At 41.9% G+C, this 20524-nt stretch overlaps 1 protein-coding gene across 1 annotated transcript in view; it reads left to right on the top strand.

The window, feature by feature from the left end:
* LOC130418786 (astrotactin-2-like) overlaps positions 1 to 19468 on the top strand; it is a 238938-nt gene extending 219470 nt beyond the window's left edge. The window contains exons 20-23 of the mRNA XM_056744877.1: positions 10419 to 10560; positions 16986 to 17086; positions 17957 to 18140; positions 18491 to 19468. Coding sequence (XP_056600855.1) covers positions 10419 to 10560; positions 16986 to 17086; positions 17957 to 18140; positions 18491 to 18728 — 665 coding nt within the window. The 3' untranslated portion in view covers positions 18729 to 19468. The remainder of the gene's footprint in view (positions 1 to 10418; positions 10561 to 16985; positions 17087 to 17956; positions 18141 to 18490) is intronic.
* Positions 19469 to 20524: the final 1056 nt, after the last annotated feature.

Here is a 20524-nt window from a genome sequence, read left to right on the forward strand (position 1 = left end):
TTGCTACACATGAATTGTCACCAAATTCCACAGTTTCCAAACATGAGTTTGATCGTTTGGTTTGTGCTTTATTCTTAACTTCTTGTCCGATAGAAAAATGGTTCTTAACCTCTTGATGGCATCCATTTGTTGAAACATGCCCGTGTGTGTTTGGTTCAGGACTCAGGTGAAGTGTTTCATGGATATAGCTATCTATTGGCTATGACCTTGTCAGATTTAATGGAGATGTCTTACCGTCGAGCCATCGTCCCTCTTCAAAATCACATTTTGGAAATGGAACCAATATAAACGGAGTTAAGTGGTTGTGACGGTGCCAACAATGTGATTTGGCTTGGAAATCAATCTTAATGCCAGTCACGGGGGTGACAACCTGCCCATCTCTCATTTGATTTCCCTTCAGAATGTCTCGTTCGAATCGGGACCGCTTGTAAGATTGCAAAAGCAGACGATGCACATACTGACATACATCATGGGAAAAATCTTAAACGATATATTTTATATTAAAAAATCAATAAAATATGTGCTTAATCATGTGAGACAATTGTTTATATAAAGAATTGATCAGCTCATATCACAGACTTTGATGTTTTGTTAAGCACAATTTGAGATATATTTGAGAAACACGTCTCGTGACGTTCTCCATTCCATCTAATTAATCTACAACTGAGTTCTTAAAGAGAAAGTTCAGTCAAAAATGTAAAGTTCTCTTATCCTTTCCTTATCCTCATGTCACTCCAAACCAGTACCAGTTAATTCTTCTTCAGAACACAAAAGAAGCTCTTCTCTACTGAAGAAAGACTCATGTACAAGTTTTACTACCATACTAGAGAATAAAATGATGGCAGAATTTATATTTTTGGATTAGCTATCCCTCATTTGTGATCTTTGCTTATACAATATTGTGCGTATGTCCACACCACGAAATTTGACATCTGTGGTCAATGCTTTCAAGAAAGCGAAAGTCATACATGCAGCGTGTGTAAAACATGCATAATGCATATTGACGCACAACGTAAGGCTCTATTCAGGCGTTGCTGTGCGCCGCATCGAGAGTCGCGAGAGCGCACGTGTTGGTCTGAGTTTCTTAATTTGGCCTAGACAGCGTTCCCGCTCCGCTGACAGCCTTGAAGAAGTGAGCTCCTTCCACATCCGCTAATTAACATCAGAGAGGTGTCGGAGCGCGAGTGTCACCCACTGTTCCTCACCGCGCACACATAATGGAAGTCCGGGAGACGTAAGGCGATGGAGGCGGGAGAGAGAGTGGGGGGATGTGTGGAGAGGTACGAACGAGAGAGAGAGAGAGAGAGCCAGTCGCCACATGCCAATGATGTCATCTCACAGCTCGGCTGTCAGACGGCTCGCAGCAGGACATTTGATCTTTCCGTCTCATCCTCCCATCACAGCAGGCGACTTATCGGGAATACGTCGCCGTCCGACACCTCCGTCGAGGGTCAGGCCGTCACTCCATCGAGGGCTATCCTTTTGTTTACGTAACAGTCCCGCCTTTGAGCGGAGCGCGGTCCCCGAGCACTGATGCTCGTCGATAAGCCGACTCTGAAGCTCGATTCAATTAAAAGGAGATAAAAGGGCGTCCTTGAGGATGAGCGGAGATCACAGATCCCAGAGCCTCAGCTGACTCCCTTTGTTTGCTTAATTAAGGATGACCTCATCGCTAAATTTGGCTCCTGGCGTCACAAACAGGGCCATCAGCAGATTGGAGCGAAGGCGGAGAGCCAAGTCTAACTGCTGTATTCAGCACACACGCACGCGCTCAAACGCTTTCCGTGCATTTACTGATGAAACTAAGAATTTGTTCACATCACGTCAAGGAACGTCGCTCCGACAGCATTACATATACATGCAGACACACCCCTGCAGTCACACACGGACACATCCAGTCGTCTCTGATGATGTCTGTTGAAGTGGGTTCAGTGATGTCACCTGATCTCATTTTTAATCAATGTCAAATGAAATCACTGTTGTGTTGTGTCCTCGAAGACAATATTACCACTGAAGATCATGTAAGGGTTAATGAAATGATGTATGAGAGACGTCCAAAACTGAGCGCTGGCTTAAGGAGACGAGATCAGTTTGAAGGCACATAAGCACATGAAATATTTACTGTTCACTCTTACAAATGAAGCTGCTTAAAAGGTGCCACAAAGAACTTTTTGTGAAACAGAAAGGTTCTTCGGGTGTTAACGGTTCTTTATGGAACCATTTAGACAAAAAGGTTCTTCTATGGCATGGAGTGTACCCGTGATGTAGACAACCTTACCTGACTTTACTGGGCGCCTTTGTTAGGAATAAAAACACAGTTTACAGAAAAGTTGCTTTATTCTGTTGTCCTCATGTGTTCTGTTCAGTCTTTTTGTTTGTCTTTGTGCTTGTTTTGGGGATTTGTCTTGTTTAAATGTTGTTTTCTTTATTTTTTTCCTTGATCTGTCTATTTTAACTTTGCATTATTTAGGTTGTTTTATTTTGCCATTAGTTTTCTTCTGTCTTTTTCTTATTTTTCTGATTTGTCAGATTGTTTGTTGATTCGTTTAGTTTAGTTTTTTTGCTTGTTGTTTTGTTTCAGTTTTCTTTTTTGTCAGTTTTTGTTTGAGAGTACATTTACACAATGAAAAACAAAAAAGAACAAAGGGCTGAGCGATAAAATGATAACGATATGTAGCGTTGATACACTTTTATCAATTACGATAGAAAAAAATGGCAATAAAACACTCCAAACTTTACTTTTGTCGCAAAACAACCCATGCTCCAGTCATTGAATCATAAACAGCCTTTCATTTCCTTAGACAGTGCAAGCATATTTTACAAATTGTCCGCATTTTCAACCTGAAAGTTTGAATTTACACAGAGATCATTAATTCAATTCGTTTTAATTTATATATTGCTTCTCTTCTAATAGCTTTTTTACAGGAGAAAATAAGAAAAACATGGGTTACCAGTGAAGGGATGATAACAGTGGGGTTATGTTATCGTATGGTCTTGACCTGGTTAGAACTCTGGCAGCTGCGTTCTGAACTAACTTCATTTTGTTTATTGATGATACAGGACAACCACTAAGTAGATCATTACAGTAGTCAAGTCTTGAGGTCCCAAATGCATGAAAAAACTTTTCTGCGTCAGCAATTTATAGAATAGTTTGTAATTTGGCAACATTTCTAAGGTGGATGAAGGCTGTTTTTGTGACCCTCGATGTACTCTGCCAATTTGGATAGCTGGAATGAATCATCTGGTCTTGATGAGATATATAGCTGAGTATCATCTGCATAACAGTGGAAGCTAATTCCAATAGTTTTCTAATAATGTTGCTGTAGTAGAGTAGGCGGGGCGAGACCGTGGTTCGAGTCCGGTGAGTAATTGTGAATTAGCGCCAGCTGTGCGCACACCGGGCTCGAATCACGTAGGAGATGGGAGCATAAAAGGAACGAGCGACCGGACCGTCGAAGAGAGAGGACCGGGCCCGAACTTATGTTATGTTTGTATTTATATTATGTTTTGTTCGCCGGCGGTCGTCCGTGAGGGGCCGCCGGCTGTTATATTACTTTATTAAATGTTTAAATGTTTGCCGGTTCCCGCCTCCTTCCTTCCCTTTTATTGAGATTTGTTACATTGGTGCCGAAACCCGGGAGGAAGGAGAGACATGCTGTCGGAGAGTCCTCGCCGCCGAGTGGCCTCGCGGTGCCGGAGAGTTCGGGCAGCGCGGACGAAGGGCGTCCGCCAGTGGCTGCCCGAAGCGGTGGCTCTGGGGAAACGGAAGTGCACAGTGCGTCCACCGTCAAAACTTCGGTGGAACGGCGACCTTTGCTGCCGCGCCCCTGGGTCGAGGTGGGGTGGCTTTCGTCCAAGTGGGAGCGGGGGGGTTGCCGCCGTCCGCCAGAGGCCGGAGCCTGTGTCCGTCCCCCGAGGGGGAGGAGCAGGGGGCGGAAGTGCCGGGTGAGCCACCGCCTGCCAGAGGCCGGAGCCTGCGTCCGTCCGCCCAAGGGGGAGGAACAGGGGACGGGGAACCCGCCCCGACTCCCGGATAAAGGAGGAGCCACCGCCGGCCGCCAGGGGGCGGACGGTCGAGCCGTCCACCGAAGCCCCAGGGCCACCGCAAGGCACCGCGAAGGAGAGTACTCCGGCTGGTTGAGGAACGAGCGGCAGCATGTCGGGGAACCGGATTTTTTTATTTTTTTTCCTCCCTCCCCTCTCTCTTTCCGGTCGCTCCGAGGGCTCCCGTCTCCGTTGTCTCGTCTCGTCGCTGCATACCCCCCACCCCACCCCCCCCGAGGGAGGGGGAGGGAGCTTGCACAGTCGCGGGGGTACCCCCCGGCCTGTGAGGGGTGATGGGGGTATGTAGTAGAGTAGGCGGGGCGAGACCGTGGTTCGAGTCCGGTGAGTAATTGTGAATTAGCGCCAGCTGTGCGCACACCGGGCTCGAATCACGTAGGAGATGGGAGCATAAAAGGAACGAGCGACCGGACCGTCGAAGAGAGAGGACCGGGCCCGAACTTATGTTATGTTTGTATTTATATTATGTTTTGTTCGCCGGCGGTCGTCCGTGAGGGGCCGCCGGCTGTTATATTACTTTATTAAATGTTTAAATGTTTGCCGGTTCCCGCCTCCTTCCTTCCCTTTTATTGAGATTTGTTACATTGGTGCCGAAACCCGGGAGGAAGGAGAGACATGCTGTCGGAGAGTCCTCGCCGCCGAGTGGCCTCGCGGTGCCGGAGAGTTCGGGCAGCGCGGACGAAGGGCGTCCGCCAGTGGCTGCCCGAAGCGGTGGCTCTGGGGAAACGGAAGTGCACAGTGCGGCCACCGTCAAAACTTCGGTGGAACGGCGACCTTTGCTGCCGCGCCCCTGGGTCGAGGTGGGGTGGCTTTCGTCCAAGTGGGAGCGGGGGGGTTGCCGCCGTCCGCCAGAGGCCGGAGCCTGTGTCCGTCCCCCGAGGGGGAGGAGCAGGGGGCGGAAGTGCCGGGTGAGCCACCGCCTGCCAGAGGCCGGAGCCTGCGTCCGTCCGCCCAAGGGGGAGGAACAGGGGACGGGGAACCCGCCCCGACTCCCGGATAAAGGAGGAGCCACCGCCGGCCGCCAGGGGGCGGACGGTCGAGCCGTCCACCGAAGCCCCAGGGCCACCGCAAGGCACCGCGAAGGAGAGTACTCCGGCTGGTTGAGGAACGAGCGGCAGCATGTCGGGGAACCGGATTTTTTTTTTTTTTTTTCTCTCTCCCCTCTCTCTTTCCGGTCGCTCCGAGGGCTCCCGTCTCCGTTGTCTCGTCTCGTCGCTGCATACCCCCCACCCCACCCCCCCCGAGGGAGGGGGAGGGAGCTTGCACAGTCGCGGGGGTACCCCCCGGCCTGTGAGGGGTGATGGGGGTATGTAGTAGAGTAGGCGGGGCGAGACCGTGGTTCGAGTCCGGTGAGTAATTGTGAATTAGCGCCAGCTGTGCGCACACCGGGCTCGAATCACGTAGGAGATGGGAGCATAAAAGGAACGAGCGACCGGACCGTCGAAGAGAGAGGACCGGGCCCGAACTTATGTTATGTTTGTATTTATATTATGTTTTGTTCGCCGGCGGTCGTCCGTGAGGGGCCGCCGGCTGTTATATTACTTTATTAAATGTTTAAATGTTTGCCGGTTCCCGCCTCCTTCCTTCCATTTTATTGAGATTTGTTACAGTTGCCAAGGGGCAGCATGTATATGGAGAAAAGAAAAGATCCTAAAACCGATCCCTGAGGTAATCCATAAATTACTTGTGTTAGATTTGATGATTCCCCATTTAAATGGACATATTGATATCTGTCTGTTAAGTAAGATCTGAACCATTGAAGTGCCTGTCCCTGAATACCGGTATAATTGTGAAAACGATCTAAAGGTATTTTATGGTCTACAGTATCGAAAGCAGCACTAAGGTCAAGCAGGACTAGGAGTGAGATGTTACCTTTATCTGATGCTGTAAGCAGGTAATTTGTAATTTTTCTGAGCAAAGTTTCAGTGCTATGATGTGATCTAAATCTTGACTGAAATTTCGTGTTTAATTATTTTGAGTATTTAATTAATCATGATAAAACATTCATTCTATGACTGCGTGGGCGCGTTCACACATGCGGGACACACATCCAATATTTAACAGCATGTATATCTCTGACATCACACATATTGCAGTTATTCGTCATAACCAAAGTTTATTATTTGCATGCCTTTTAAAGGAACAGTTCATCTTAAAAGAAATTTTTGTCTTCATTGACTCACCTTCGAGTTGTTCAAAACCTGTATACATTACTTTGTTCTGATGAATACAGAGAGAGAAATTTGGAAGAATGCTTGTAAGCAAACAGATTTTGCCCCCCATTGACTCCCATAGTAGAAAAATATACAGTGGTAGTCAGAAATGCCCCAGAACTGTTTGCTGTCCTACATTCTTCAAAATATCTTCTTTTGTGTTCAACATAACAAAAAACTGATAAAGTGACTTTTCCTACTTTGGGAGTCAATAGGTGTTGAGATCTGTTTGGTTATAAGCTTTCTTTCAAATATCTTTCTCAAATATCCCTAAAAGTTGTGCCTGTTTAAACTTTCAAGTGCCCGCGCACACACAGACGCAGCACAGGTACAGAACAAAGTTCTCTTTTGCGTCTTTTTTGCTATTTACCTGTGAAATGCACACAGTATTAGGCCAAAAGACACAAGGCTCACATAAACCCAGTGGCTGATGTTATAAGTGAAGTTAACAGTGGATGTGTATCAGCATTAGCTCTTAAAGTGACAGTAACCTAATAAACCTGTTGCTCTGGCTCTGTTATTATAAGTCTGTTTATTACCAAAAAACTTCACATTAATACAGTTAAAATGTGGAAACGTGAATAATACAGTGGTGAAATTCAAACCACCTCTTTGTAAAGGCTATTAAAATGTATCAATAATCATTGACATCGAATGATATGAAACATGTCGATGATATGTATTACAGCCGTATCGCCCAGCCCTAAAAGAACATCCTGTGATGAGTCCTGTTTACAAAAGTTAGCTTTTTCACTCCCCCAAAACGCTGTTGTCATGTAAACGAACAGCCAAAACGCTTCGAATGCTTTCAGTTTTTTTGTTGAATCTCGTGTAAACAGCCTCTCAAATTTTCCTTGGTTGTGTTTTGTCTCGTCCGGCTTTTGTTTGTTTTGTTTAGGCATTTATAGCTTTCTCTTTCTTGCAAGTAAGAGCGCCTCTCTGATCACATTTATTTTCTAGGTTTCTAGAGAGAGAGCGAGCGAGCGAGAGAGAGAGTTTAATCAATGCTTCAGCGTCAGGCACACTGGCTCAGATCTCTGGGTTAGGGCCATTATACGGACTGTGTCTCCACTAATAAATTGAATAGACACAGTGATGTCAGATTAGCAAATGGCCTTTTAAAATGCAGAGCCGTGATCAGTCTCTCTCTCTCTTTATATCATAATGTAGAAAGGCCATCATGAACTTTTGGACTCAGACACCTCATTAGCTGAGGGCAGCCCACTTTCAATCCTTCATTCATTCATTTCATTCCAACTTCAGGGATTTCACACAGTCGGTGCCCTCACACATGATGATTATATTATGAAACAAATGAATAATGAAAGTATTGACATGTCCTGCAGAGGATTGAGTCTTTATAGTGAAGCGTCTGTGTTTTAAGGAGGAGGCAGATAGATGAGTAATGGCAGCGCACTTGAATAACTCCACAGCAGATAAATGAGATCAAACCTGGGAAACTTCAGTCCGCCGTGATTTGTTTTCTGTCTGCTTACTCTAGCGAGAGGTCACCCAACATCTGCTAACGTTACAAGGTTTTAATCAGCGTCTTACCTTCTCATCACGCAATACGTCTCTCCAGTAATAGAATGTCTCCACTAATGTCCACCGGCTGTTGGCGGTTCCTGCTCGTATTGACAAACGCAGCTGATAGGTACCAGCCACTATGAATCCTGGGAAGATGGCAGGTACGCAGGGATCTCTCATGGGCGGACGGTTCATGTGTCTGCAGCTTTTAACGTTTGGATAATGATTCATTTGGGACGTGATTCTCATTTTTTACTGCGTGAACTGTAATTCAGATTGTGTGTGATGCATATTAAAGTCCCCGTGAACCGGACGTTGCGATCGTTTTTACTGCCGTATTTTGATGCATTTCCGAGTGAAGTGGAATTTCGAATGCAGAAAAAAGGTGGGCGTGGATTTCATCATTCTCCGCGGTTTGATCGGATATATAAAAACAGCCGTTGCATTTTGAAACGGAACCGTTAGCAGATTGACAGTTGAAGGGGAGGAGTTAACAGATGCTCCGCCCAGACCTCTAACTGACGTCGTCTAAGATGGAGAGTCATTACAGGAAGGAACAGCCTTTTCAGATCTTATAAGGTTATGAGGGCGATTTTTAAAAAGAGAATGACCCTTGATAACTATTTACAATAAACGCTGCAATATGTCATGATAAAATAACCATTGTCATTTTTTATTTAACTTGGTCTTTCATGGGTTAGCTCACACAAAAATATTTCTGTCATCTTTATTCCCCCTCATGATCATAAACCTGTCTGTGAGTCTTTCTTCGGTGGAAAACAAAAGAAGATATTTTGAGAAATGTTCAATGGAAGTCGATAGGGTTCAGTGTTTTTTTTGATTATCAACATTCTTCGAAATATTCAATTCAATTCAAGTTTATTTATATAGCGCATTTCACAATGTTTATTGTTCCAAAGCAGCTTTACAGGGGCAAACAGGAAAACAGAAAAGGTAAAACACAGCATAGTGCATTGTGTTTATAGAACAAGCAGATCATTCTAATAAATGATATCTAATTAATAAAAAAGTAAAAAAATAAAGAAATATATTTTTTTAGGTTCGACATGAGGGTGAATAATTCAATTTTTTGCTGTTTCTTTAAGAACTGTTTATTTCTCCGGTCTCTAATGATGAGATGTGTTTTTTAGCGTTAACAAACACATGTTTAGCATGTGAGGTACTGGCAGTACTGCCATTCCCGCTGATAAAGAACTGAATGAAAGCAGGCGGCTCGCACGAGCGTGATGTTCCCGCCTGCAGAACCCCTGGCAGAGAGAGAGCGTGCTAGCCAACAGAGGTTAACCGAGGTAACGTCCAGCCTCTACTTTAGGGTGAAGACGTTTAGAAAACGTTAGCCAGAGAACGTTCTGGATTTGAGTAAATTTGTTTAGAGTTTAAATCCAGATCCAGAAGTGAGAGACGTTCGTGAGATTTTTCATTTGCTCTCCTCATTGACATCTAGGCGTGAGACGTCAGCTGGTCGTGCACTTGTAGTTGTCTCTCTTTTGGGATGGCCGGAGTGTGATCATTTCTTGTGATACAGATAGTCAATCTTGAGCACGTCTTGACCTCTTGTCACTATTAATAGCGTGAGGAAAGAAACAGAAGAGATGTCACACAGTCGGCTTGTGTTCTTGTGTTCTGAATCCAGATGAATGAAGGTGTCACTGAGATGATCGTGGCTGCGCTTCTGCAACTTACATTTAACAGAAAACTGGTGCCCTGCGCTTCTGAATGAACCGGACGGACGCAACAGCAGATCATTCTTCACTAACCTCCAGGGCCACACATACACTAGAACCATACAAAACATGCCTTCGGTCTGACTTACAGACAGACTTGAAGAAAATAAAAAATGGGTGACACTTGTGTTCATTAATGATTAATAAGTCGTTTACAAATGCATTATAAAGCAGTTTTAAATGCATGAATAAAAAGAGGGATTCTAGGACTCTGGGACTCTTTCTCAGGAGAAATATCACTTAAACTTCTTTTAGTCTCTTTTAATTAAGGGTGTTGATGAATTTTTGGCTTCAGAAAAGTAAAAAACTTTTTGATCGTCATTATTTTTTATTATTTCATGTGCTTTTTTTCTTAGTGGAGATTGAAAATGTCAATGTAGTTTGTAGAGGTAAAATAATGTAAAATCCAGGTTTTTTAACCCCTAGAATCCACATTCATTTGACATAAATCTTTCTGGTTCAAAGTCAAAGTTTGATACGAGTGAAAGATTCATACTGAGGCAAACACAGATACATTCAGAGTATAAAGCCGTCTGTGGTTTCTGTCAGTACGACCTCCCACAACCCTTTGGCTAATGTTACAGCACATATCACACATGGCTCGCTAGAATATTTACCCGGCTTTGTTTTGACTGTCAACTTTGTAAGAGATACATTATATCATATATTGTTTCTTGTCTGTTTTCCTATCTTTAAAGCTGCGCAATAGAGAAAAGCACAACGTGTTTTAGAATGATCCAAATGTCATAAAAGCCTTAATAATGCGTACAGGCGTGTTTGTCTCGCATGTAAAGTGCAGCGCTTACACAATGAGTTTACTCAAATCAAGAATCTCAAATCAAGAATCTGTTTTCTTTTTTCTGATTTCCAGGAGAGGTTCTCAGTCTGATGGATGATCTTTTCTCGGGTCTGGGTTCCTCGTGTGTCGTGGCGGGCCGGAGAAGTGGAGAACATTCTCACACCCTCATCTACTCGCTGGTGTTCAAGTGCCTGGAGCCCGACAGCCTTTACAAGTAAGACTCACAGCAACATTGACATCACTGGTTTTGAGCTCCAGAGACACATATAATATTTATATCTTATTTCGGTAATCTTAGTTTTAGTATACTACTGTGTTCCTATTATTCATTTTAAAACTTGAAATATTATGTTAATAGTAGCAATTGTCTTTTTTTACGTATGGTGGTATATACCCGAGTGAAATGACTTATGAAATGAGGAAAAAATGTAGCGCGGGACTTGATTTCATCCACCGACAACTGATTGGATCGTTAAGAGATTGATCGGTAGTTTGCGATCTGTCAGTCATTGCAGCCCCTCCCTCACGCCATTCCTCATCACCAGAAGTGAAGAGAAGTCGTTTCCAGAGGGGGAGGAGTTTAACGTTTTTGATAAAAGATGACAATGGCACTTTTATGACAATTTATAATAAACACTTCATCGCTGTGTAAAACAATTAGAATGATACACTTTAATTTCAGGCTGACTTTAAAATACTTCATTATACTTTTAAAGAGAATATCTCGATCTAATAATAAATTAAGTGTAGATCAAATATACGTTAAACTTTTCTATTAGTAATGTCAGAAAAGGTCATTTTAGATGTATTTCCAAAAAAAGGACACTGTATACTATCATTTTTTTTTGTTTAAAAGAAGTATTCTAGTAGCACACTTGAATAAACATATTTTTTCATGACGTCCTGACAGGAGTGAATTTTGTTCAGGATGGATGTTGCCATTCCTCTGTATGTTTGTCAAGCATGTAGACCCAAAACTAGATGCCGCCCCAACAGTTTGTCTTTGACCTAATGTGAGCGAGGAATCAATATTCAGCCTGGATGATTTGGAAGGACAAATCCTTCCAACACCGATCTAATGGTCTTAAGACCATCGGCCAGTAAATTGATGTGGTTTGGACTGGAAGCTTCATGTTAGCTAAGTGTGGTTTTAGCATTGTTATTTCTGTAAGTTGTGTTTGGAGAGGAAGCAGTCAGGTAATGAAATGGAGTTTTAAAGACCCTCATTGGTCGTTCTCGTGGCGGCGCATGTCATAACATGAACACGGTGGACCTCATGAGTGTCCAGCGTAATCGCGGCGCTCTTTTCCAGACGTCCTGTTCGAAAGAAAAGAGGGTTAAAGAACATTGTGTGCGTTTGCGTTCTTTCCTAAATGTTGTGTGATTTTCCGTTTCATTGCCACCTCGGTTCCTCAGCAGACTTTGGGTCTCCGTCCCGACAGGCGTGTAACCTGAACTCTGTGTTGTCCGCTGTAAGACCGCGGCTCTCGTGCTCTTATAGACGCCGTTGCTTCTAGAAACATTGTTGCATTTTGTCTGTTGTGTAACAGAGAAGATGACATCTGAAGAGGTGAAGAGCGAACAAGATGGTGTAACATCTACCGCCAACACCAACTAGATGCATTATTATTTGATAAATAAAAATGCTACTCGACCAATTTAAACACATCTACATGTTTGATATTTTGATTGAACTTTACATGAACTTTCATATGTTCACTCCACAGCATCACATGCTGACCATCTGTGTGTTAGTCATGTAGCGTAATCCATCTTTTCATCAAGTCAACAGGACCAACAGGAAAATTTTCCCAAACATTCTGGAAATGTCTTTCATAGTGACATAAATGAGCCGGGTATCAGTCAAAGACAAAACACCGTCGAGTCACGTGAGGAAGTTTTGACCTGAGAGAACTTTGCTCAATAAATCACGGTCCGTGAAGCAGTGAGACATGATAAACCTGATATTCCACACACACTGTGCTGTGAAATATGGGATGTCTGAATTATTCATATCTCTCTGAGTTTAAGGAGCCAAATCTGTGATTAGCTCTTGCTCCTTTTTTGGGCCAAAACAATGCATTTGTGTTTGCTATCAATCTTCAAATAGAAGAACTCCAGTATTAGTCGAGCACAGATCCATCTCTCAATGTCTGAAAGTTGGACGGATTGACAAGATCTTTACATTTTTCCACTAAACCTGATTCCTGTTTCCTAAATGCCTGAAATTCAGATCAACATACCGATGAGGTACAGCGACAGTATTTTCTTACATGTATCCGCACTTCAGAAAGGCCACACAAGCAGCTATTTTTCAGCATGTCGGAGCCTCAAAGAACTTCACTTCTCTTTCTGCTGCTTTGCTCAGTTGATGTTCGGTGATTTCATGGTCTCGAGACAGATTTTTAAGTTGAAAGCCGTACGCCCAGCAGAGCTTACTGTGGAAAACAGATAAGAAACGCTTTACAGGAATTATGAGCACATTAGCGTCTATTTCTTCATCAAACAAACACGAGACATCCAGAGAGTCTCTGTCTCCGTCTGCATTATCATCACGACCTCCTGTAGCCGTCACTACTGCCCATGAGAAAGAAAATCACAGATGAGTTCTCTTTAATATCGCAATTATTTCTCCTAGACATCAATGAGATTAAATAGAGAGCAGATGAAAATTTTTGCCTAAATCTCATGTCTCAGAGTCAAATTCTCACAAATGTCATTAGAGTTTCAGAAGAGATCTCAATCTGTCAAAGTGAGCACAGATTTGTCTCGTCTGCATCAAAAGTCAATATCATTGAAGATGGTGATATCAACTCAAACATTTCTCATCACATTTACTCAAATGAAAAAAACAGCTTATGCATGTTTTGTATGTTTCGATGCTGGTTTGCTGGTTTGTGCTGGTTAAAAATGGTCATGTGCTGGATTAAACAGGTCATGATCTGGTTTAAACTGGTCATGTTCTGGTTTGAACTGGTCATGTTCTGGTTTAAACTGGTCATGTTCTGGTTTAAACTGGTCATGTTCTGGTTTAAACTGGTCATGTGCTGGTTTGAAGTGGTCATGTTCTGGTTTAACATGGTAATGTTCTGGTTTTTAAAATGGTCATGTGCTGGTTTGTGCTAGTTTAAATTGGTCATGTTCTTGTTTAAACTGGTCATGTTCTGGTTTAAAATGGTCATGTGCTGGTTTGTGCTGGTTTAAATTGGTCATGTTCTTGTTTAAACTGGTCATGTTCTGGTTTAAACTGGTCATGTTCTGGTTTAAAATGGTCATGTGCTGGTTTGTGCTGGTTTAAAATGGTCATGTTCTTGTTTAAACTGGTCATGTTCTTGTTTAAACTGGTCATGTTCTTGTTTAAACTGGTCATGTTCTGGTTTAAAATGGTCATGTGCTGGTTTGTGCTGGTTTAAATTGGTCATGTTCTTGTTTAAACTGGTCATGTTCTGGTTTAAACTGGTCATGTTCTGGTTTAAAATGGTCATGTGCTGGTTTGTGCTGGTTTAAAATGGTCATGTTCTTGTTTAAACTGGTCATGTTCTTGTTTAAACTGGTCATGTTCTTGTTTAAACTGGTCATATTCTTGTTTAAACTGGTCATGTTCTGGTTTAAACTGGTCATGTTCTTGTTTAAACTGGTCATGTTCTTGTTTAAACTGGTCATGTTCTGGTTTAAAATGGTCATGTGCTGGTTTGTGCTGGTTTAAAATGGTCATGTTCTTGTTTAAACTGGTCATGTTCTGGTTTAAAATGGTCATGTTCTTGTTTAAACTGGTCATGTTCTGGTTTAAAATGATCATGTTCTAACCCAGCAAATGCAGTTTTTTCAACAGGGCTGAGCTATGAAAGAGCAAAATCTGAGCAATAACATTCTCCACTTTGCCAAACTTCTCTGTTTGTTTCAGAGCCTGTTGAGGAGACGAGAAAATGCCTTTTAACAGCTTTGTTCACACCACATATAAATGTCATTTTGATTGCTCAGACTTGTAACTGACAAAAGCTCAAATCACGAATGAGATCTCTCTAATATCTGGCCACACCAGTGAGGTCGAATGCATTTTTCATGATGTCTCTTGTTTCTCCAGCAATTTCTCAAGGTCTCTAGAGTTTCAGAGACCTGGTCTCAAACTGTGTTCACACTTGACATCATCATCAATTTCTGCTTTGGTAAACCTGCTGACTGAGATCAAAAGAGTCCAGCGACAGACGATGTGAAAGTGAATATAGAACATTGAGAAGTTACCAAGACTGAAAAAATTCAGGAAAACCAAGACGTGTCAGCCAGACAGAGAGAGAGAGAGAGAGAGAGAGAGGGAGAGAGGGAGAGAGGTGGTTTGTGGGGGGCCGGCGGGTGTTTTTACATTCCCATCGATGAGCCAGACCACTTTTAGCTTTTCTTCTCGTATGACTGATGTTTATCACTGCCAACTGAGTTCCTCAGACTCACACGTATACAGTAACATAACATCCAGAACAACACACAGAAAATATTCTGAGGAGGAAACAAAACAAACACAAGACACATGATGAATAGAATCTTCGGCATCTCTGCCAATTCCCTCAACGACCCAAAGAGCTCAACCCAACGACAAATTGTCTGATATAAAAGCACACACACACACACACACAAACATTGCACGACCACATAATTCAAACAATGTGATTGTTGTGATGGTGTTGGCAGAGGACGCTGGATTTGAAAGGATGTCTTTCGATGAGGTTTAAGAAAAGAATGCCATGCTCCTTGGATGAATAACAATAGGAGGAGAACTATGCGAGTCATGTATAAACACAGCGAATTACAAACAAAACAATCAGCTGGTGGTTATTGAAACACACATTTCCAAACAAAGAAAGAGTGGAAGTGTCAAAAGCATGCCGTGTGATGAACGTCTCCTGGAAGCGGGAAGAACAGTTCTGGCGTGGGTTGGTTGTGTGACGTGTAGCCACAAGCGGATGGATTTCGTCGGAACGCAGTGAGGTTTATCAGAAAGTCAAGCTGAAATGATCTGGACGGTATGAATGCACAACAGCGTTTCCGGAATTTAAATAAATATTCCCAAAATGCTTATAGGTTAAATTTGATGGTAAACTTTGCTCAGATAGAGCGCCGCTCCGTTATCATATAAACATCTGAATTCTTGCGGTTCAACACATCGTGTTTGTCATCGAGCGATAGCACGAGGAGACGCTGCCTACTGTAACACCGACTCGAAACACAACAACACTACAGAACACACAAACATGTGTGAACACAACTGTACTTTTGATGGTAAAGCGTGCGTACACAAAAATCCACTGCATTGTTCATATTTATAAAAACCCTTTTTGACGTGGAAAAGTGCTCAGCCACAGGTTTTTGCAAATATAAGTCATCTTGCCGCTAGTAAAGGATTTCATATATCACTGATATTCTTTAGACATCACTGTAAGGCATCAAATAATCCCCTTCAGTGTGACACAAGACCCTCCGCTTCATGTCCTGATCACACTGTTTGGGATTATTTCTGTGATAACAACCTGCTGCCTGTACATTATTCCTTACACAAGATGTTAAATATATGTGTTATTGTTTTTTTTGTGGTCTTATCGTAATTGTGGATTAGAAGTGTCACAAAATACAGATATCAACCGTGCTAAAAAAAATCATGATTTTGAAAATGTAGTTAATTCTAAACATATCTTAATGTCATAAATAAGTCACAATAACTACATAATCTCTCTCTCTCTCTCTCTCTCTCTCTCTCCCTCTCTCCACATTCCTACACTCATATTGTCAGTGTGGTTCATTGACCAAAAAAGAGAAAACAAAGAATAAAAAGTAAAGATGGATTTGACATGGGACAGTTTTGCACCTCTAACATAAACGCAAAAGTTTTGGATTGCAGTTATATTGACTTATATCGAGTGCTTCGTAGTTCACATTTTTCAACACTCCTGATACAGTTTGTATTCTCAATAAAACAACTGGACATTGTAAAAGTTGTAAAAGTGGTTGTGACATCAGTGACCCGAGCGCTGACGGGGGGGTTGTGATTAAATGGAGCCAGCGCTGTTTTGCAGAGCAGCGGGGTGGTCTGGGTGGTCTGTGAAAACGCTGAGCTGTAGCTTTAATGTGTTTTGTATTTGCCAAGCGGAACTCCGTCATTAGAGGAAGTGGGAGTCCCATTTAAAGTGCTATTAGCCGTAATAGCTGTTGCTTTTTTTCTCCGCTCGCCGCGCACGCAATTTCCACACGTAACCGAATCCCCGCGCTCTCCTGCTGCATGCTGGGACGTTAAGCTTATAAAGCAAAAGTGCTTTTAATAACCCTGCTGACATTCACGTGTGCTGAGACTGTTTGCTAAGATCCAAGATCTGTGCTGTTTCTCTGTCTTTCTGCTTTATTTGGCATTTAAGTGTTTTAGTGTCGAATAAACAACCTGAGAGTGATATTTCACACTGGCTACAGAAAGATGTTTGAGGAGGTTTACAAATGACTTATTACTGTGACTCCATTCGGCCCTTACACAAATCCAGTGTGTGACCATTCCATTGTATATCATGTTTTTATTTAAGCTTATATCTAATTTATATGTGTCTGTGCACGGAAAAGAACCCACAGAGATGTTTTCTGCCGTTCTCTCTCCTGATTCTTTAGGTTTACTCTGTATGCTGTGGACAGTCGTGGCAGTCGGTCAGATGCGAGTTCTGTGACGGTCCGCACGTCATGTCCGATGGTGGACGACAGCAAAGCGGAAGGTGTTAATCTTCATATGTGTTTAGAAATGAAGTGAACTGGGTCTCCCTGCGCTCAACATCGCATCAGAAGAACATTTATACAAATTAATTTAAAAAAAAAAGGTTTTTGCTTAAATAAGAAAAATATCTGCAGAGGAGGCGAGAAAAATTATATTATTTTCACTTTAAATCAAACTAATTTGTCATACTACTTCTCTTCTTGTTTGAGACACTTCATTTTGCATAATTTTTCAGAAAACAATATTTAAAGGGGTCATATGACACGGCCAAAAATAATATTATGGTTTGTTTTAGATGTAATGCAATGTGTATGTACGATTTAAGGTTCAAAAACGCTGTATTTTCCACATACCGTACATGTTTGTATCTCCTCTGAAACGCTCCGATTTTTAACAAAGCTCTTGTCTCTGAAAAGCGAGGTGTGCTCTGATCACCAGTGTGTAGTGATTGGTGGAATACTGCAAGCGTGTGACAGAAATGTAACGCCTCTGACCATATTTGGAACATCAGGTTCCTCTTCAATTATACTGACAGGTACACCACAGGTACACCATCAGGCAGGTCTGTGTGAGCATTCGGTTTAAGATAGAATACATCTTTTGTTCCAATTTTACTTATAACACACCAAAAAAACATAAAATCACATGTTTGCGCCATATGACCCCTTTAATTTCGCTTAATTTTTCAAAATCTTAAGTCCTTTTGCTTCTTAAGTAAATTTGTCTTGATGTTGACATATTTCTACTGAGAAAACTTGATACACTTACTGTACATTTTATAACAATAAATAAACCAGAAAAAATATAAAAATGACAGTTCTGTGATCAAGCATATGGATGTTGAACATTTATGTTTTTTTTTTTCCAACAGAGATCGCAGATAAAGTCTACAATCTGTACAACGGCTACACGAGCGGAAAAGAGCAGCAGACGGCGTATAACACACTGATGGAGATCTCTCCTCCTCTGCTCTATCGGGCGCAACATCACTATAATTCTCACTATGAGAAGTTTGGGGATTTCGTGTGGAGAAGCGAGGATGAGCTCGGTCCCAGGTGAGTGAGAGAGAGAGAGAGAGAGATAGGATCACCATCCCATCTGTACCCATTCCCTCATCTCCATCCAACCAAACTTCATCAAAATATATTTCCAAAATCCAAATCTAAAATGTAATTTGCTGAAATTGAAATAGCTGATTTTATTTTATGGAGGTGATAAGAAATGAGGTAGAATGTAAACAAAAGACACTTGACTTAAAATGATGAAATAAATCTAGGAGTGTACGAATAAACTTAGTGGTCCAAACCCTACGGAAATCCACATGAATCGTATAAAATGAAAACATGAAAACATTCAGGGTGTGACTCTAAAACAACGCCCCTCTCTCTTTCTTCTTCTTTCACAGGAAGGCCCATTTAATCCTGAGACGAACGGATCGGATCAGTCTGTTCTGCAGATCTCTGCTCCGCAGCGGCTTCATCCAGAGCCGGACCGAGAGCGTGTCGTACATGTTGTGCCGCAGCGAGGACTCCAGGTCTGCCGGTGCGTTATGGCACAGTTCTCTTCACGAGAGCCGACTCGTCTGCCTGGAGAAACTCATAACAGTCCAACGCAACATCTACGGCAAGTCTAAGCTGCGATGAGACGAGGGGACGTCGGGACTGGGACTTCTCGGCGCTCTCCGGCTCGGCTGTTCTTTTTCTAAATCCAAAGGAATGACTTCGAGAGATGTGTTCTCCATCCGGAGAGGAAGGTTTTCTCCACTGATTTCTCTCGTCGATCTCAGCTGAGCTTTTCCAGACTGAATGTAAGAATTTAACTGCATGATGGTGCTGCAGAACTCCAAACCAGGATTTTATCAACCCTTCATTTGAAAACATATCTCTCGGGAATATCTAGCCAAGACGAGGACATGATAGCTGGTTTGCCTTCTTTTTTATTCAACCTTTCTGGACGTCACGTCTGCTCTTGTTTTTGCATTTTTCACCAACTTATGAATTTCATCGAGCTCACAGGAAATGTTTTTAAGAACTATAACGCATATAATCTTTAGTCAGAAGAATGTTATAAAAGCAGCTGTTGTTGGCCGATGAGACCGGTAGATTTCACCAAAGCGAATGGTGTGATGTGTTTGGCACTGGGAAAAATGAGAAAACATTGTTCTGTACAGGATGATGATGTAGGAAGAAGAGTGTGTGTTGTTGAAAAGAATTGAACAGCAAGTCTCAACACATCGTTTTCAGTCATTTGAATCATTCATATTATATTCATTATTCTATTGTAAATACAATTGTAAATGCAGTGTGTAATATTACGTCAATATGATTGTTTTTGGGGGGCTGGGGATGGAGGGGGTCTAATAAATATGTATATACAATCTCAAGAGTCTTTCTTTCTGATATGTAAAGAGATCAAACAAATCGATACAAACAAAATTACGATAATGTAACACAAAACACACAGAAAAAACATCAAAATCACTTTATTTTGGAATTAAAGAGTCAGAAATGTGTCAAACTGAGCTCAGATGTGTTAAGTCTGCAATCAAAAGTCAATATTATAAAAGATCCTGAAACATTTCTCATCAAATTTACTCAAATCCAGACTATTTAACCTCTACAATCTAAATTCATTTAGACCTCCAGACTCTTCATGTGTTTACACATTCAATTCATTTCAATTCTGTTTTTACTTCTATGCAATTTAGGAGATACCACGCAGAATAAGTTGATACTCAAATGAAACACAACTGAGAATTCCATCAACTCTCCTGAGCAATGAAAGAGAAACATCTGAGCAAAAGGATTGCTTCTGGATTATTTCTTATCTTTAAATCCACAGCTCAGCTTCTGTTTTATATTTGAAATTATCACAATTTGCCCTTAAAATTGCTTCCTATCCCAAAGTGTGTCTTCTCTTGAAAAAAACTCAAAACTAATGTACAGCCTCAACACTCCCTTTCTGCATCAGCCACCAAATACTACAAGAAGAAGATTGTGATTGTGTGCAGAGGCTGCACAGTATGACTAATATTATTAAAAATGACGTTCAGTTTTATGAAAATATCAAACGATTCGCTTCACGAAACGTCAACATGCCGCCAGGAGCCGCTTTATGGAATGATGTGCTTTAGGAACTCTTAGACAGGTGGACCCCATAGAGTCCCATTATATGAAGCAGAGAGGGCTGGGGATTTACCAAACAATCTTCTTTATGGTTCTACCCAAGAAAAAATGTCACCTACATCTTGGATGGCCTGAGGGTGAGTAAATAAACAACAAATTGGAGTTTTTGGCTGAACTAGCAAATCCAACTTAATTTTATAATGTAAAACCTGTTTAAACTGGTTTAAATTAAGTTTACTTGTGTAGTCTCAACACAAAATAAATAAATATTTTTGTAGATATAACTACCTTGGCAGTTGATCTGTCGTTCCCAG

This window comes from Triplophysa dalaica, chromosome 4 (genome assembly GCF_015846415.1).
Source record: "Triplophysa dalaica isolate WHDGS20190420 chromosome 4, ASM1584641v1, whole genome shotgun sequence".
NCBI classification, from domain to species: domain Eukaryota; kingdom Metazoa; phylum Chordata; class Actinopteri; order Cypriniformes; family Nemacheilidae; genus Triplophysa; species Triplophysa dalaica.